The sequence below is a fragment of the Hyperolius riggenbachi genome, chromosome 3 (assembly GCF_040937935.1).
Source record: "Hyperolius riggenbachi isolate aHypRig1 chromosome 3, aHypRig1.pri, whole genome shotgun sequence".
Lineage (NCBI taxonomy): Eukaryota > Metazoa > Chordata > Amphibia > Anura > Hyperoliidae > Hyperolius > Hyperolius riggenbachi.
In genome coordinates this window covers 363,884,494-363,901,364 of record NC_090648.1, presented here as the reverse complement: position 1 = coordinate 363,901,364, position 16,871 = coordinate 363,884,494, and the positions used below count along the sequence as shown (strand labels likewise).

At 42.3% G+C, this 16,871-nt stretch overlaps 1 protein-coding gene across 4 annotated transcripts in view; it reads left to right on the top strand.

Annotated features, from left to right (window-relative positions):
- The window catches only part of CSNK1A1 (casein kinase 1 alpha 1), a 72,881-nt gene that overhangs the window by 45,159 nt on the left and 10,851 nt on the right, over positions 1-16,871 (top strand). For 3 of the 4 annotated variants that reach the window (XM_068277129.1, XM_068277131.1, XM_068277130.1), the window contains exons 4-7: positions 2,570-2,668; positions 12,032-12,115; positions 14,079-14,218; positions 15,300-15,378. In XM_068277129.1, coding sequence (XP_068133230.1) covers positions 2,570-2,668; positions 12,032-12,115; positions 14,079-14,218; positions 15,300-15,378 — 402 coding nt within the window. The remainder of the gene's footprint in view (positions 1-2,569; positions 2,669-12,031; positions 12,116-14,078; positions 14,219-15,299; positions 15,379-16,871) is intronic. The other variant, XM_068277132.1, reaches the window with a different exon arrangement.

Below are 16,871 nucleotides of genomic sequence, written 5' to 3'. Positions count from 1 at the left end.
GGAGGCATGGCCAGGGGGAGAAAGCTGCCCAATGGCAGCTCAGGAAACCCTGTAGGAACGCCCCCTGGCGGTCGTCTTAAACAGGGAAATCCTCTCCCCTCTGTTAACATCCAAGTTGGCAACAAATCTTGTCGCTAAACTCGGGGGGCAATAGTGGGGGGTAGGGGGGGGCAGAGAGTGCCGGTTGGGGGACACAGCCATATCATTAGGCAGAGAACATGGCTCTGTCCCATCTGCCCCCCATCCACCTCCAGGTTCTCTTTAATATTCATGAGCACCTGTAATGGCTGCCGTCGATTGCGTTCGGATGCGATCATTAGGTCAACAGCTCAGGGACCCAAGCTGTGTAGATACATTGCTGTGTTGTTGCTTAGCAATGCTTCTGCTAAGTTGCGTACAACACTGTGGTCTCCAAACTGTGCGCCTTAAAGAGGAGCTGTTAGGTATAAGGTCTCAGAGAAAATAAACACATATATCAGTAGCTAAAGATTGGCTGTACTTACATTACATATGCATTTCACTGTCCACGTTTGTACTTCACAGAATTTGTATATAGTATATGCAGAGATTGATGCTGCTGACAGCTATGGCAGGTTCCATGTTTGTCTGTCTCCTATGAAGCCAAATGTGTCGTCATGTCCTGCCTGCTTCCTGATCACAGAAAAGCTCGTACTGAATAACACTAGTGTGCCGTGAATATTAATTAGCCATGTGGCTAGGAACAATAGCGGACTCCTGCAGTGTACTCTGCCCGAGATTTATTAGTGCTGTGAGCTAGACTGTTACATGCTGTTGAAACTTGAGCTTCACTAGCAGCCAGGGGAGGACTCCAGAATGCTTTGCAGTATCTGTTATTCGGCTTGCGTCCTCCTTAGGAGCCTGGGAATACGGAGCCTTGCTGTCAGCAAACATCTAAAGTAAGAGAGCTTTTTAACTGCAGTATTGCCTTTTTGGCTTCCTTCTAAACTGTTTAACACAGGAGAATAGAGGTTTAAATTAGCTTTTGCAGCCTGACAGTTACTCTTTAAGAATCTCATTCAATCGCTACAGATGCACAGGCTGGTGATAATGGTACGCTGCGTGACCAACTAGTGATGAAATGGGTAATAAAAAGTTATTGCTGTATCAACAGTGACACAGCTGATATGCCAAAGTTGTCAGGAATCTTAAACTACCCCTGAACCGCTATATTATACACGTACTTTTCATGCTGTCTTATGTATGGTGCTGTAACATGTCACAGCACCATCCTCCCTCTCCAGTGTCCCCTGTACTCAACTGACTGTATTCGACTGAGCAGAACGTTTATGAAGGGCGGGGAAGAAGTGTCAGTACTTCCTCCTCTGTGCCTGTCCTCAGGACTACCTCCCCAACTCGCCGCTAATGGTTCCTATATGCTGTTAAAGTACACAGCACGCTGGAGAGCTGCACTTTGTGCGGTCTTCTGGTAATTAAGGTCGGAATGATGATGTACAGCTATCGGCACCCTATCATTATGACCATGTAACAGCATATAGGAACCATTAGCGGCGAGTTGGGGAGGTATCCTGAGGACTGGCCGAGAGGAATAAGTACTGACACTTCCTCCCAGCCCATCAATGTTTTGCTCAGTCAAATATTTTGGCTGGGCAGAGGGCACGTGGCGCTGGAGAGGGAGGCTGGTGCTGTGAAGTATGAAGCTGTTAAACCAGACATTCGAATGTGATAAGTGATCAGTCATGTAATGCCACCTTGTACTACCTGATATTGGATCCAGTCTGAGTTCAGATCTAATAGTACACTTTGGCTATCATTCATAAAGCATTGCCGCATGCGGAAATGCTTAAAACAGCTGACTTTACCGAACACTTTGCAAATTCTCCATTCATAGAGGCTCCGCATGAAAAGCTGACATTTCCGAGCAAAGCGATAAATCCCCGCCTTGTGCGGTGACTATCGTAACAAAATGTAAATTCATAAATCTTACCGCAAGCGGTGTGTGGTTGGGAAATACCGCTCCCTCGGATGTGGCGATAACCATACTGAGTGAATGGAGACACAGACCTCCCAGGCAGCTGCAGTAGAGCGGAACACAGAGAAATGTATCAACTTGGCAGCTTCCAGTTTCCGCAAGCCTACTGCCTGCCTAGTTCGGGAAATCTTCGCGCTATCGCAGCTGTATACAGTTTTATGAATGAGCACACAGAAGTCTAAAATACCGACAGTGGTGTTTTCCCGCACAGATTCTCTTTACCGACAACACTTTAATGAATGATAGCCAATGAGATTTTCTGGCAGATTTACTGCCAGATCGACCATTTCCAGCATGTCTGATCTGATTTCCGATCAATTTTCCGCTCACTTCTTAAGCTTTGTGTGACTTGCTGCAGTACAAAGCTATGAAGCCTTGCTCTGCTTGCAGCAGAGTGGTTCCTGTGAATTATCTGATGCATATTCCTATTTTTAATTTTGTTTTCTTTCTGTAAGGGCTGCACATTCTTCTGCTGCTTTGTGCTTGTGCTAATGATTTACATGTATGAAATTTATTTTTGTTTGTCTCCTTAACGTATTTTCTTTTTTCTTTATGTAGATGATCAGTAGAATTGAATATGTACACACAAAAAATTTTATACACAGAGACATCAAACCTGATAACTTTCTAATGGGCATTGGACGTCACTGTAATAAGGTTAGTATAATCTGTGTTCCTTGGTTCTCTTATAGAGTGTTTTGCCTGCTTTTAGTCCAGTGACACATGGCATTTTGTCAATTTTTTGTTTTTTAACATTTTGGATCTGCTGTGTAAGTAAGCTTTTCACTTCTCATTCCATCTTATAGCTTGGGTATGCTCAAGTGTGATTCATGTTGCTGTATTTAAATTGTTTGGCAATTAAATGAGTTATGCACAGCCTACAGACACTGGGTACTTTAACACCAGAGGTAAAGCCATACTTGCTCAAATGCCCTTTGCATAGTTTTTCTCCTGATTTTTTTAAAAATACTTTTTGAGTTATTTGCTAAAATCAGGGTTTTGTTTTCACAGCTCTGGGGCTGTTAGAACATTATTTGTCTCTTATGGGTGTGTGGAGTCAAGGCATCCACTGAGTGATCTCTAAGGTCAGCATGTGTGCACACATGGACATACAGCCGGGTAATGTAGTGTACATGACTAGGCATGTATGTCCACCATAGCACAAAATTGTGTCTGGATGCATGTGCTTCACCCACAAGAATTGACGCTAGCAATTTGCAGCTTCAGCTAGATGTTGTGAAAATCACTTGATTGTGTGAGAACCAAAATATGGTACATGAAGTTATCCAAATATCAAACACCCCTGCTCTTGGGCATATAAAAGTGTCATATTGACTTTTTTTTTTTTTTTTGTTTTGTTTCCAAAATGCTTGGACATCAGTCTTTACCCCCAAATCCCCTGGGGCACACTGTGGGGAGCGCTTCAGTGTAGAGGCAGAGCTTTTGGCTGTAGCACCTGCCTCAACACACGTCTATCAGCACGTATTTCCGCCTCCGCCCACCCCTCTGTCTCCCTTCACTGAGAGGGGCAGAGGAGAGGCGGAGATCCGCGGCTGATTGACACGCATGGTGGCAGAGCTGCAGCTTAAAGATCTGCCTCCATGAGCAGCAAAATCCACGACCAAGAAAGCCATGGATTTTGAACAGGGGATTTGGGGGGGTAAAGACCCCTTGTTCTGCCGCGGGATGGCGGCGTTTTAACGGGCAAACATGCCTCACGTAAAAGGTAAAAATTCATTTTTAAACTGGCTTCAGTGTTTTAGCCTGGTATATATGTTACGGCCAGAACCCGAAGTGTGGCCACTTCTAGTTCTGGCCGGCCAATATGCGAAGTGGCCGCAGCGCAGCGGCCAATGTGAGAAATGTTTTGTTTACGTTACGTCTCGCTGCGGCCAAATTGATGACAAAACTTGCTTAATTGAATGAAATATAGCCGGCGGCAATGTAATAGATGAAGCCGCCGGCTTTCGCACTGCCTCTCCCGATTTCCCCCCGCCTCCCATACAATATGTAGCAGCCGGCGGGGACATGCAGCCAGAGAGTCGTTTGTCGCAGCAGAGCGGGGGAGGCTGCAGACATCGCTTCTGCCAGCACCCGCTCTGTAGGAACGGCAGGATTCCCCTGCCGCGACGAACGACTCTCCGGCTGCATGTCCCCGCCGGCTGCTACGTATTGTATGGGAGGCGGGGAGAGGAGGGAGGTGGGATCGGTGAGAGGCAGTGCGAAAGCCGGAGGCTTCATCTATTACATTGCCGCCGGCTATATTTCATTAAATTAAGCAAGTTTTGTCATCAATTTGGCCGCAACGAGACGACGTAAACAAAACATTTCTCACATTGGCCGGTGCGCTGCGGCCACTTCGCATATTGGCCGGCCAGAACCCGAAGTGGCCGGCCAGAACTAAAAGTGGCCACACTGCGGGTTCTAAACGTAACATATACATAAATTTTGATTGGCCATTCACTTACTAATTTTACCACCTTAGTGTAGTTTGAGAGGTTACATCCAATCTGTTCATAACATTCAAAATATGTTGCCCCTCATATTACATGGAGGTGGTTAAAATTATTGACCAATAAAATTTGAAGGTCTCTACCAGGCTTTAGATTGTTGCTTTGACAGGTGCGTGTACAAGCAGAGCTGCAGGAAACTGCTCATTTTTTCTGTCACTTGAGTAGCTGTTCAGGTGACAGTCTTGTATTTTCTCATCTGTTCTGATCATCTTTATCTTTCACAAATTTGACCAAGCTGTTGTTGCCTAGGACAGTCTCCCACCTATTTTGAAGTCTGCCAACAATTCACGTACAATATATCCTCTATCTCTCTATATCATATATTTGAAATCGGCGCTGGTAGACTTGGGCGCAGGATACAGCCGGTATATGGCTGATCCTGCTTCTGCACAAGTCTGGGCCGTATTAATTACTATTCCCCCTCCAGGCCGCCATGGATAGTGGGGGAATGATATAATTCGGCTTCCAGCGACTGCTGGAGGCCGAATTGTTTTATAAGTAACCTCGGCTCCGTCTTCTGACTGCACCGACGTTACTCACTGAGCGCTGCTCAGTTGTGATTCCTTTTGTAGTCCATGGTGGCGCCGGCTGCGCCCAAATCTTAGCAGCGCCGAAAAGCACTGCTCCGATGCATATGACTAGGTACATATAGATGAGCAGCCTCACCTGTGTGCTGCTGGTGAGTACAAGTTTTGAAAACACCGGCCTACAGAAAAGTTGGACACAAAGGGCCTTAGGCCACATACACACATCAGACCATAGTCTTTTGAAAATGAAAGATCACAGACCAATCCTACCACCCTTCATGTAGTATGAGAGCTATACCTACACAGTCTTTTATATGGAGCTGAACTCCCCATCAGACAGAAATCTTTGCAAGATGCTGCACACACAGATGCTGTACAGACACAAAAGATAAGTATCTGCAAAAGATCTGTTCCTTCCAAAGATCCGTTCCTGCAAAATGCATTCATAGTCTGAGATCTGCAGATCATCATACACACATGATTTAACTGACATTCATCTGCAGATCAGATCCACCAGGATGGATTTTCTGATCTGCAGATGATTGCTTGATCTGCAGATGAATGTCAGTTAAATCATGTGTGTATGATGATCTGCAGATCTCATAGACTATGAATGCATTTTGCAGGAACGGATCTTTGGCAGGAACAGATCTTTTGCAGATACTGATCTCTTGTGTCTGCAAGATGCTGCACACACAGATGCTGTGCAAAGATTTTTTTCTGATGGGCAGTTCAGCTCCATAGAAAAGACTGTGTAGGTATGGCTCTCCTACTACATGAAGGGTGGTAAGATTGGTCTGTGATCTTTCATTTTCCAAAGACTATAGTCTGATGTGTGTATGAGCCTTAAGTCTGCCATATTTTATTTAAAAAAATAATTTTTTTGAGATCAGTTTTTATGTATTGTCTTGTTGCAGCACTGCATACTTCATTTTGATTTAGCTGTTCCATAATTAATACTGCTGCTTTAGTTCATAAGTGTTTTTTTAGTATTGCATGATCTTTGCATTTTATTTATATCTAGCATTACATTTATTGAGCTAACAATAACGTGCTTCCTTGACAGTGCCAATATGTATTAAGCGGGCAGACAGGCAGCAATTGGCAAATCAATAAGCATGCTGTGCATAATTAATTTAAAACTGAGTATTATAACAAATGTGTAAATCATCTTTTTATTGGAAGCAAGATTGCCAATTGTGTTTTTTTTTTTTTTTTTTTCCTCCTTTCTCTTTTGAAAGCTAATGTTTACCTTTGTTTGCCTGTATGAATGCCAACTTGAGGCCAAAATATGAACTGGGTTCCAACAGAGGTGCTTCAGCCACCCCTAACACACCCCAGTATAATTTTTTAAATAACCCCCCCCCCTCCCCCCCTTTCCTCCTTTTTTTTATTTTTTTTATTTTTTTTTTATTTTTGGGGGGGTGATTTATGAATTAAATGACAACTATCTTGAAGTACTCATTTCCATTAGACAATTTTGTTGCGAAATAAAATGCAGCATTGATATTTAGGTTATGGCATACCGGTTCTCCAACAACACTACATGATGATTTTGCTAAATTACCCTGGCCTGAAAAACCGACCAACCTTTCCTGTCTAAGCAGATCTTTTCATATGGACTCTGAGCTAGCTACCAGTGATTGCTATTGGATATAGAGGAACGGCCTGATGTGTATTAGGTGGAGGGTTAAGTTACCTATGCCTTTCAAGAAAAGTAGTTTTCTAGGAGGAGTTGAAATGATGCATCACATGCAGTTAACTTTTTTCTTTTGAGTTCTCACTTGAGTCATATTTTCACACCTTTTCAAAATGTTATTTAAACAATCAGCAAGCAAGAAAATCTATTTTTTAAAAAAAGTTATTTTTAACCAGTTAATCCTATTTGGACGACTAGAGTCCTCCAGATAGGAGCTGCATTAGGCTATCTGGACGAGCATACGCATACAGTACTGCTGTGGTGGGTGTGCCCAACGCACATTAACGGCAGGATTTACATAGCGGCGACTGCCGATCCAATCACAGTGCCTGGAATAAATGGACATGACCCCAATCAGGGCCATGTTCATTCATACTAGGAACTGAATTTACTTATGGGCAAATGTGTGGGTTTTATTTCATAGTAGCTTTGCTTATTTTAAAACCTATTATAGGGGATGAAATTGGAGAAATTGTTCATCCCCTCCCCCCCCCCCCCCCCCCCCCCCCTCTATAAAATGCATAGAAAGTAATTACTGAAAATGGGTATCGCCCACAAAAAGCCTAAATTGTGGTGAAAAAAAAAACGCTAGATCAGTCGGGTATGAGACGCAGTAATAAAGTTATGGCCAAATGAATGGTAGGAGCGCTGTCTGTTGAAAATGGCTCTTGGCAGGAAGGGTAAAATACCCTGTGGGGGAAGTGGCTTAAGGGCCCATTCACAAAAGTGTTTTGCTGCGATTTCGGCAAAACGATCAAACGCTAGCGCTTTTAAAAAGTGCTAGTGCAATTAAACCCTGTGGGCCCGTTCTTGGGTGATTTGCGCAAATCGCCCTAAAACGCAAAATGCAAACGCGTTGCCTGCGCCATTTTCAGGCTATTTCCCCGCAATCGCATTTCAGTGCTATAGAAGCACTAAACGAGATTGTGGCAAAATCGCCACAGTGTTCAGTGATTTTTCTGCGTGAAATCGCGGAAAAGTCACTCATGCAAAGCGCCGGCAAAAATCGCCGGTGTTATCCGTGTCTAAGTGTGAAGCCTCAGAGAAGATCAAGAAACATCTCCTTGGAGAAAACTCAAAAGAAAAAAAAAATATAAGGGCTGATGAATTTAATTTAACTGATCTGTTCCACAAACTTTAACATTTCCAGTAATTTTGTTTAAAATATGGTGTCGAGGCCCTAACTGGCTTGAGGCACCATGTAAGCTCTCCACTGCCTTTTTATAACTGTCTGCAGAGGACATCTCTTTCCACACATTGCCAGAATAAAGTTCCACTGAGGCTTTCGTAGCTAACTGCACTCTGTGAATGGTGGGATTCCTCTTGCTCCTTATTTGTGCTCTGCAGTTTTCAACTGGCCTTGAAGGGAACCTAAACTGAGGATAGGGATTTTTCCTTGTAAAATAATACCAGTTGCCTGACTCTCCTGCTGATCCTGTGTCTCTTAATACTTTCAGCCACAGCCCCTCAACAAGCATGCAGATCAGGTGCTCTGACTGAAGTCAGACTGGATTAGCTGCATGCTTGTTTCAGGTGTGTGATTCAGCCACTACTAGGGCCAAAGAGATCAGCAGGACTGCAAGGCAGCTGGTATTGTTTAAAAGGAAACCTCAAAATCCCTCTGTTTAGGTTCCCTTTAACCCCAAAAGATGAGGGATTACATTTATTAATGGGACTTTAGAGGACATTTTTATTATATTTACTAGTTAACCTAAGCCCGTTTTTAAAAATGGGCTCTAGGTTTGTTTTTTTTCACGCCGCCAGTCGGTGCGCACCCCCGTCTCCCTGGCCCCATCCTCCTTTCCCAATGGCTGTCTGTCCTGCACATGTGCAGTAGCGCAACACACGGACACAGAGTACATTTGAAATCAGCGCTGGTAGACTTGGGCGCAGGATACAGCGGTATTACGCTGATCCTGCTTCTGTACAAGTCCGGCCGATTTAATTACTATTCCCCCTCCAGGCCGCCATGGATAGTGGGGAAATGAAATAATTCAGCTTCCAGCGATTGCTGGAGGCCGAATTATTGTTTTTAAGCAACCTTGGCTCCGTCTGCTGACGGCTCCGACGTTACTTACAGAGCGCTGCAATAGGAGTGATTCCTATTGTAGTCTATGGAGGCGCCGGCTGCGCCCAAATCTAGCAGCGCTGAAAAGCACTGCTCCGCAGACACAGATACAGGATTACGCAGGATATTAGATGGCACCCATGTTTTGTCTTCCAGGACACATTTGCATTGTAAGAGATCTACTGGCACAAGATGACACTTGCTTACTCTGGACATTTTTGTCTAGATCAGGTAATGGTCTGTAGAAACGCTGGTTGGGCTGTATAATGTAGGTTTTACAAGCAATTAGAAAAACCTTCCCCAGTCAGTTTCCCTTCTTGCAGCTGTCAAGTGTCTCCTTGTGGCTTCAACCCCCCCCCCCCCCCCTCTCCTCCTGTCTATAGTACAGGTAGAAGTACCTTGCAGATCTAAATGCTATTTTGTATTGACTCTAGAGCAGTATTTCTCAAACCTGTCCTTGTGACTCTCCAACGATTCACGTTTTGCAGGTAACCTCACCTATGCACAGGTGGGGTAATTAGTGTGCCTGCTACATGGAATCCACCTAGCTGAGACAGTAATTGCCCCACCTGTGCATAGGTGAAATAACCTGCACCGTTGGGGAGCCTCGAGGACAGGTTTGAGAAACATTGCTCTAGAGCAGAATTTTCCATTAGGTAGATCGCAAAGGACTCTATGGTAGATCCTGACCCCACTACATTTTCCATTCTGTGTATATACAAGTGTGCTCCTAAAATTGTACATGGGTAGATAATTTTGACATGCTATTTTTTTTAAGTAGCTCACAGGCTGAAAGTGTGGGCACCTCTGCCTAAAGATGGGTACACACGTCAGACTATAGTCTTTGGAAAATTAAAGATCACAGACCAATTTTACCCCCTTCCATGTAGTATGAGGGCATACTCTACACAGTCTATTCTATGGAGCTGAACTCCTCATCAGATAAAAAATCTTTGCAAGATGCTGTACACAAAGATGCTGTACACATGCAAAAGATCAGTTCCTACAAAAGATCTGTTCCTGCAAAATGCATTCATAGTCTGATATCTGCAGATCTCGTAGACACCTTGTTTAACGGACAATTATCTGCAGATCAGATCCACCAGGATGGATCTTCAGATGGCAGAGAATTGTCTGATCTGCAGATGAATGTCCGTTAAACAAGGTGTGTATGAGATCTGCAGATATAGACTATCAATGCATTTTGCAGGAACGGATCTTTTGCATGTGTACAGCATCTTTGTGTGCAGCATCTTGCAAAGATTTTTTTCTGATGGGGACTTCAGCTCCATAGAATAGACAGTGTAGAGTATGGTTCTCATACTACATGGCAGGGGGTAACATTGATCTTTGAGCTTTCATTTTCCAAAGACTTTTATCTGACGTGTGTACCCACCTTTAGAGCATAAGGTTTTATGGGCCCAACTACTCTGCCTGTACCCAGGTTTATTTTTGAGTTGTCATAAAATGGAATGCGGGACCGGATATCGTGCACTAATAATGAAAATGAGAGAACTATAAAAATATAAAATTTTGATTTGCAAATAGTTCTATTATTGCAGAGTTGCAAATTGTAACACTACTTGTCTAATGGTGGTGGGTTTTTATGATAGTTGTTCTTTTAACCCTTTTATGGTAGGTAATATCTTAGTTATCATTTGCCCTTTCCTTTTTTTTTTTTTTTTTGTAAGACTTCCCCTCCGTTCTCACACACTTCCAATTTTTGTAAACTGAGTCACAAATATTTTTATCAAACATTTGTTTTGAATGGATTTGGAACTCACGTTTGACATGGAAAGGAAGAAATTGGCCTACCTAACTGATAAAGAATACAGATCCATCTCAGCTTTTGTGACGGCTTATTCATTGTACCTGCTTTCTGTGAGAGCCTCCATCTTAACATCTGTAAAGTTTAAAACTAGTGCATTGTCTTCCAAGACCTGTCTAGTAATCAACAGTGAGAATTCACCTAAAATAATCTGAGTTCCAGAATGTTACTGTTGATTAGAACTTTTTAATCTTCTTGTGTATTAATTCTGGACAGAAAAAAGTAATCTGCGTTGCTGATTTTTTTTTTTTTTTTTTTTTTTTTTTTTGAGCCAATAGAGATGGACTACAGTTAGACATTTACAGGAGTTCCTACTGGTTTTGTGCAATTCTGTGTGACATGGAGCGTATCATTAGTCCTTTCAAGAATGCTAGTTTAGAAAGGGCATTTTGTTGTACATTTCCTAAATATGCCTTTGCTAATGTAGTGTTTAGAAAATTGGAAGTGTGTACATTTGGCAGTATGTTTACAGATTGGTATGACTGCCATAATTGTGGGACTTATGCAAATCTACGGTCCCTATTTTTTTGCTTTCTGAAGCACCACCATAATTTTTTTCCCTAACCCCCCCCCCTCCCCCTAGTGTTTCTTCCCTTCTCCTACAATTCATTTAGCCCTCATGAATGTATATGTTGTGCTTTCCTGTCACCAAGACCTATACTTCAGGAAAGAGCAGTTTTCATCTTCAATCTTTTTTCGACGGCCCACGACCTACACAAAGTGTGGTCTTCTACTCGTGTTGAGTTGTGTTTTTTTTTTTTGTTTTTTTTTATAAATTGATTGTAAACTTCAGTTTGCAGGAATTTAGCCTGCATTATAATATGTAGGTTTTTAGGATATGTAATTGGCAGAACCTCCTGGTAATCTTGTTCCTGGTCATTTTTCTGTAATTTGTCAGAATTTCTGCTCCTTTAGTAACAAAAGCCCTGCATGCTTACTGTATTCTTTCAGGTGACAAAATGCCTTACGCCTCTTCCTTACTGAAGATTTTCTGCTAAATCGTTTGAATGGATGATTGAGGAAGGGCATTTTGGGAAATTAAAGTTTCCACCTTATTTGCTTCCATAACAGATGCGCTACTCGTTCCTTTGCTATGGAAGTGACGGGTGTGTTCTATTCCCAATAAGTCATTTGGTGACCAGCAAGTGGACAGTCTATTCTTAATTCTAAAAAAAAAAAATGAACCAATTTGACTTTGGAAGAGTTGAGCACAAATTTACTGACCCGTAGCTGTCTGTTGGAAAGAGGATGGCATTTGACTCCCCTGTTTGTTTTTTTTCTTTTTCTTCTTTTTTTATCGCCTCGGTGTTGCCTGTCTGTGCCGGCCATTGTTGCATTGTAAGCAATACTGTTTGATGCACTGCCACCCTCTATTGTCTGTTCAGTGTTTCGAATCTCCAGTGGGGAAGAGGAAAAGAAGCATGACTGTTAGTACTTCTCAGGACCCATCTTTCTCAGGATTAAACCAGGTCTGAAAACTGTCTCCTACTCGAACTTCCACCCCAATCTCATGTGCTTTTTTTATCCTTGGTTTTTCCCTTGTCCTTTATTTTAACCAAACAATCCAGGCCTTGCACAAGCACCTCTTATGTTGGCATTATTCAGACATACTTGGCAAACATGTAACATTACTAAGTAATTTTCTTGGCCTTTTTCTTGGTGCTGAATGTTTGTGTAATTTTTGATTTTTGTTGGTTTTCATTTTATTTGTGCAACTAGAAGAGCATGCTTCTGGGATGAGGAAACTGTAAACCATTTTACATCCTTATTAGGACTCCAGCCACCACGCTCTCTGGGGCCTTGTGCCAGTATCTGTTAGCCCTTCTGGCAAAGGTTGCCTGCACTGTAAATGTGTAATCATTGACTCATGGAATTGAATGCATTTGTGTTATTCACCCTTAGATAAATTGTCATTAAGTGTCCCAACACAATATTTACCATGAAGAACACATATTTTTATTTTTTTTCTTGGTAGTAAATACACATCCGTGCATTTGTACAGCAAGCAGCCCTTAGACATGGGACATTCCACATTTATACAAACTGACAGGATGGCTTTTATGCTTTTATTTGCTTTAAGGTAGATTAAGGCTTTAGGAGGCGTTATGGTAACAGATAACATGTTAAAGGCTATATTGTATTGATCTTATAGTGTGATATTTGAATTGTGTACTTAAATATAGGTTTTAAAAATTAGGGTTTTTGTGTTTTTTGTTGGAGTAGCTTAATTGTGTAGCCTGTATTTTAAGGTGTGGGTTGCTTTTGGCACAGTTGAATACTGGCATATGACTGTTATAGTGTATTTAATTTTGGTGGTGGTGTGTTTATTAGCCTTTGTAGCTTTATGCACATCGCAGTGCCTTGTTTGTAGCAGTACTTTAGAATACTGCACTCTTTATGGAGTGTGCATAATTATGTCCCTTTTTGTGTTTTGACTGGTACAGACTGTACTGTAACTGGTTACTTGCTACTGAGTATTTGTGAGCCAGCATTTATTGGAACTACCTTTAAACCTTGCTTGTGTGGAAGGAGTCCAAGCTGTATGACGTCTATGGCTTTATCTTTTCACTTCATAGCCTTAGCCGCTTGTAGGAAATTTTTGTCATGCTCTGTCATGTGCATTTTCATTGGAAAGTCCTCCTGCTGCTCTCTGACTGGACACAATGAGAAGGCAATTACATGCCTGTGCATGTTTTTGATGCCATGTTGCGAGAGATGCCAAGTGTTATGAATTTAAAAGGTGAAGAATTGTGTAGTGAACTTTGGCCAAATTTTGCTGAGTTGTATAGCATCTTGTTTATCAAGTACACGGTACAATGTAGGGCGGTGCATCTTTGTGAAGTGTTTTGCTCTTCCTCATAGCATAGCAAGATACATACATACATACATACATACATACATACATACATACATACATACATACATACATACATACATACATACATACATACATACAGAATTTCTTTAAGGCAATCACTATACTAGTTTCTACTAACCCATCTCATTAAATACAGGCATCTATTTAAAAGTTTTCACAAATGTTTTGCAGTTTCTGATTTTAATGACTTGAAGTGCAGCATGCATGGACTTGGACATTTTGTTTCCTAAATGTCTCCATGCATGAGCATTCATTTATATTGAAAAGGCATTTCTTTTACATGAGCCAAGTGTCTAGTTAAGCTACAATGCATTTTAATTTAATCCTGCTTAAATCACTTCCTGTATGTGTAGTAGTCACTAATCAGATGAATGTAAAAGCATTAAATCTTGCCTTTCAATGACACTGAAAAATCAGGTGGCTTTTTTTTCTCAAATATTACTGTGCTGTGATGATTAAAGCATGTTAAGAATTTCAACTATTTTGACTTGTCTGTGATCCACGTTCTAACAGTGTTATCTATTTTTTATTTTATTTTTTTTCTTCTCCAAAAGTTATTTCTTATAGACTTTGGTCTGGCCAAAAAGTACAGAGACAACAGAACAAGGCAGCACATACCATACAGAGAAGACAAAAACTTGACTGGCACGGCCCGCTATGCTAGTATCAATGCCCACTTAGGAATTGAACAGAGGTAATGAGTTCTCAGTTGAAAGAGGGTTAACATTACTTTTGTCTTTGTTTTTTTTTTTTTTACTGGATTATTTTTGCTCCAAGCATCCATGGTCCTGAAAGGCTGCAGTTTTGCTTGAGTTTCTTGGATCACCACATTTACCCCATTTACCGTATAAATGTTGTATGTTCCCCAAAACTGCTGGTTTCCGGGTCGACCTTCCTCACAGCTGCCTCTCCCATCTGAGGAGAAGGCTGCTCACGAGTGGCTACATGCTACCGCATGGGCTATTTTCGGCCTGCACAGTGCAGCCGTGTTCATTTGAACGTATTGGACTAACACTTGTCAAATAAGCGTGGACAGACCCAGCGCTGTATCTGTGATTTCGTGGGAGATGGAAGAAGTATTTGGTTTACCCAGAGGCTTCTCTCTACAGAGGTAAGTATCAAATGTTCTCTCATCTCCTCGTATACACTTTTTAAGCCTTTAAGCGTGCAAGTGTTGCTCCACGTCAGGCAAACTTGTCTCCTAATGTCTCTTATTCCTGTGGGAACGTCAGAGAATCTGTGCATTTCATGCCTGTGCATTGTCCTCTCATTTGCTGTCAGATTGCTGAAGTTAAATTAGGACTTTATTTTCCATAATATCTGCTAACAGAATTATTGTTTATGGGGCACATAATTACCAGTGAAATATATCTTTGTGTCTTCAACTGATGCACACATTGATTTACACCTCAGCTGAGTCAGTAAAGCTCTGTTGCTGACAACTAACAGTAAATCATATTGAATTTCTAGCAGCAGTTTGCCGGGAAGACTTTTTCTGAACAGGAGTGGAGATGGGTCTCTGATGTCTGAATAACGAGCAGCAAAATTGTAATATTGCATTTTATATGTTAAAGCTTTAAAGGCCTATAGAGTAAATTCCAAGCACTGTATATGGGCGTATGGTTCATTTATTGACTCTTCAGTTTAGACTTAAAATGGCCTTTATTACCATGACTGATATTAAATGGTCTTTAAAATGGTGACTATGCTGATATTATTGTGCAAAAATAGAATATGGTTAAAGATCTGTTCATACTCTATTTCCTTTTTCCCAGTCGTCGTGATGACATGGAGTCTCTAGGATATGTGCTAATGTATTTCAACAGAACTAGCCTTCCTTGGCAAGGGTTGAAGGTATGTCATGCACCATGCTTTACTGTTTAAAGTTATCTTAGTTCAGTTGGGTGTACTTTACATGGGTTTCGTTTGTATCTACAGGGCATGAGACTATCCAGTGCTATAGGCTGTAGAGCTTTTACTGCTACTGATTTAAGAGACATTGTGCTGGTATCTTACGGATGTGACATTACAATATGCATTTAATGAGCATCAAACTGTTCTCTGATCAATAATGCAATTTCAATAAATTACAAGTTGTAATCCCCTAAGATCTGTGGTAGGCCTGAACGATTTATCATTTTTGCATCGAAATCGCGATCACGGAAACGACGATTCCGTGATCGTCAGAGCAGCGATTTTTCCGATATCCCGCGCCCTCCCGCTATGCATTCCAATTTGCCACTCTATGGTCAAGTAGCAGAGGCTCAACGGCTCTTTTTCCCAGCGGTGGCTAATCACTCTGTGCTTTCTCCCGCTGTGCGCCGCTTCCTCCTCCTACGTCATCGGCTCTCTTGCCCTCCTACTCTGCCTAGCGTGCCATGAGGTGGGCAGGCGCCGCGCAACAGACTCCACCTAGCGTGTCATGAGGTGGGCAGGCGCCGCGCAACAGACTCCACCTAGCGTGTCATGAGGTGGGCAGGCGCCGCGCGACAGACTCCACCTGCAGGCTCTCGCTCATTTCCCTCTGCCTCCAACAGTGCTCCCAGAGTCCCAGCGCGTAATCGGCTGGGCGGACGGCAGACTCGGCCCGCAGGGTCTCACTTATTTTCCCTCTAGTGCACCTGTCATCAGCACTCACACTCACTCCAGCTGGGCCTGTAACTCAAAAAAAAGTATGGCCAGTAATCAAATCTTTAGGCTTGTAAATGGGAAATGGAATTATCACAGCTCCGCCTCCTTTGCACAGCAGAATTCTGATTGAGGCAAACAGCATGGTGATCTCACTGATCTGCAAAGCTGTTGTGTGCTGGCCTGCTGGACACTGTGCATTTGATAAAGGAGCTGAGTGAGCAGACTGATTAATCCTAAAACGGTGTGTTTCAGGCTTGATAACTGGCCGAAGTACATGGTGTGCATTGTGAATTTAGTACAAAAGCTTTATTTTAAGAAAATCGTGAATTGAATCGAAATCGCAATTTGACAGAAATCGTGCGATTCAATCTTTTCCTAAAATCGTTCAGGCCTAATCTGTGGACCTCCTGACTGCCTGTATACAAGCACTTATTCTCTGCAGTCTGTATACTGCCATGTATGCATTCTTGTACGAAGCATTTACTTCTGATTGAGTTCTGATCGGATAAATGCTCTGTGCTAGACTTCCTGTTCCTTTCAGTGCAGTTCCTGTTTTCTGGGCTCAGACATGAACAAGTGATTAGCAACTATGGGCTGCAAACAGAAATGGTCAGTAGTTGAGTGTTTGTAGGGAGAGGCATGAGGAGGTCGTCATACTGAAAGACGCTAGAGCTGCCGTACATGGTATGCAGACATCTGTGATGGGCAAGTGTCAT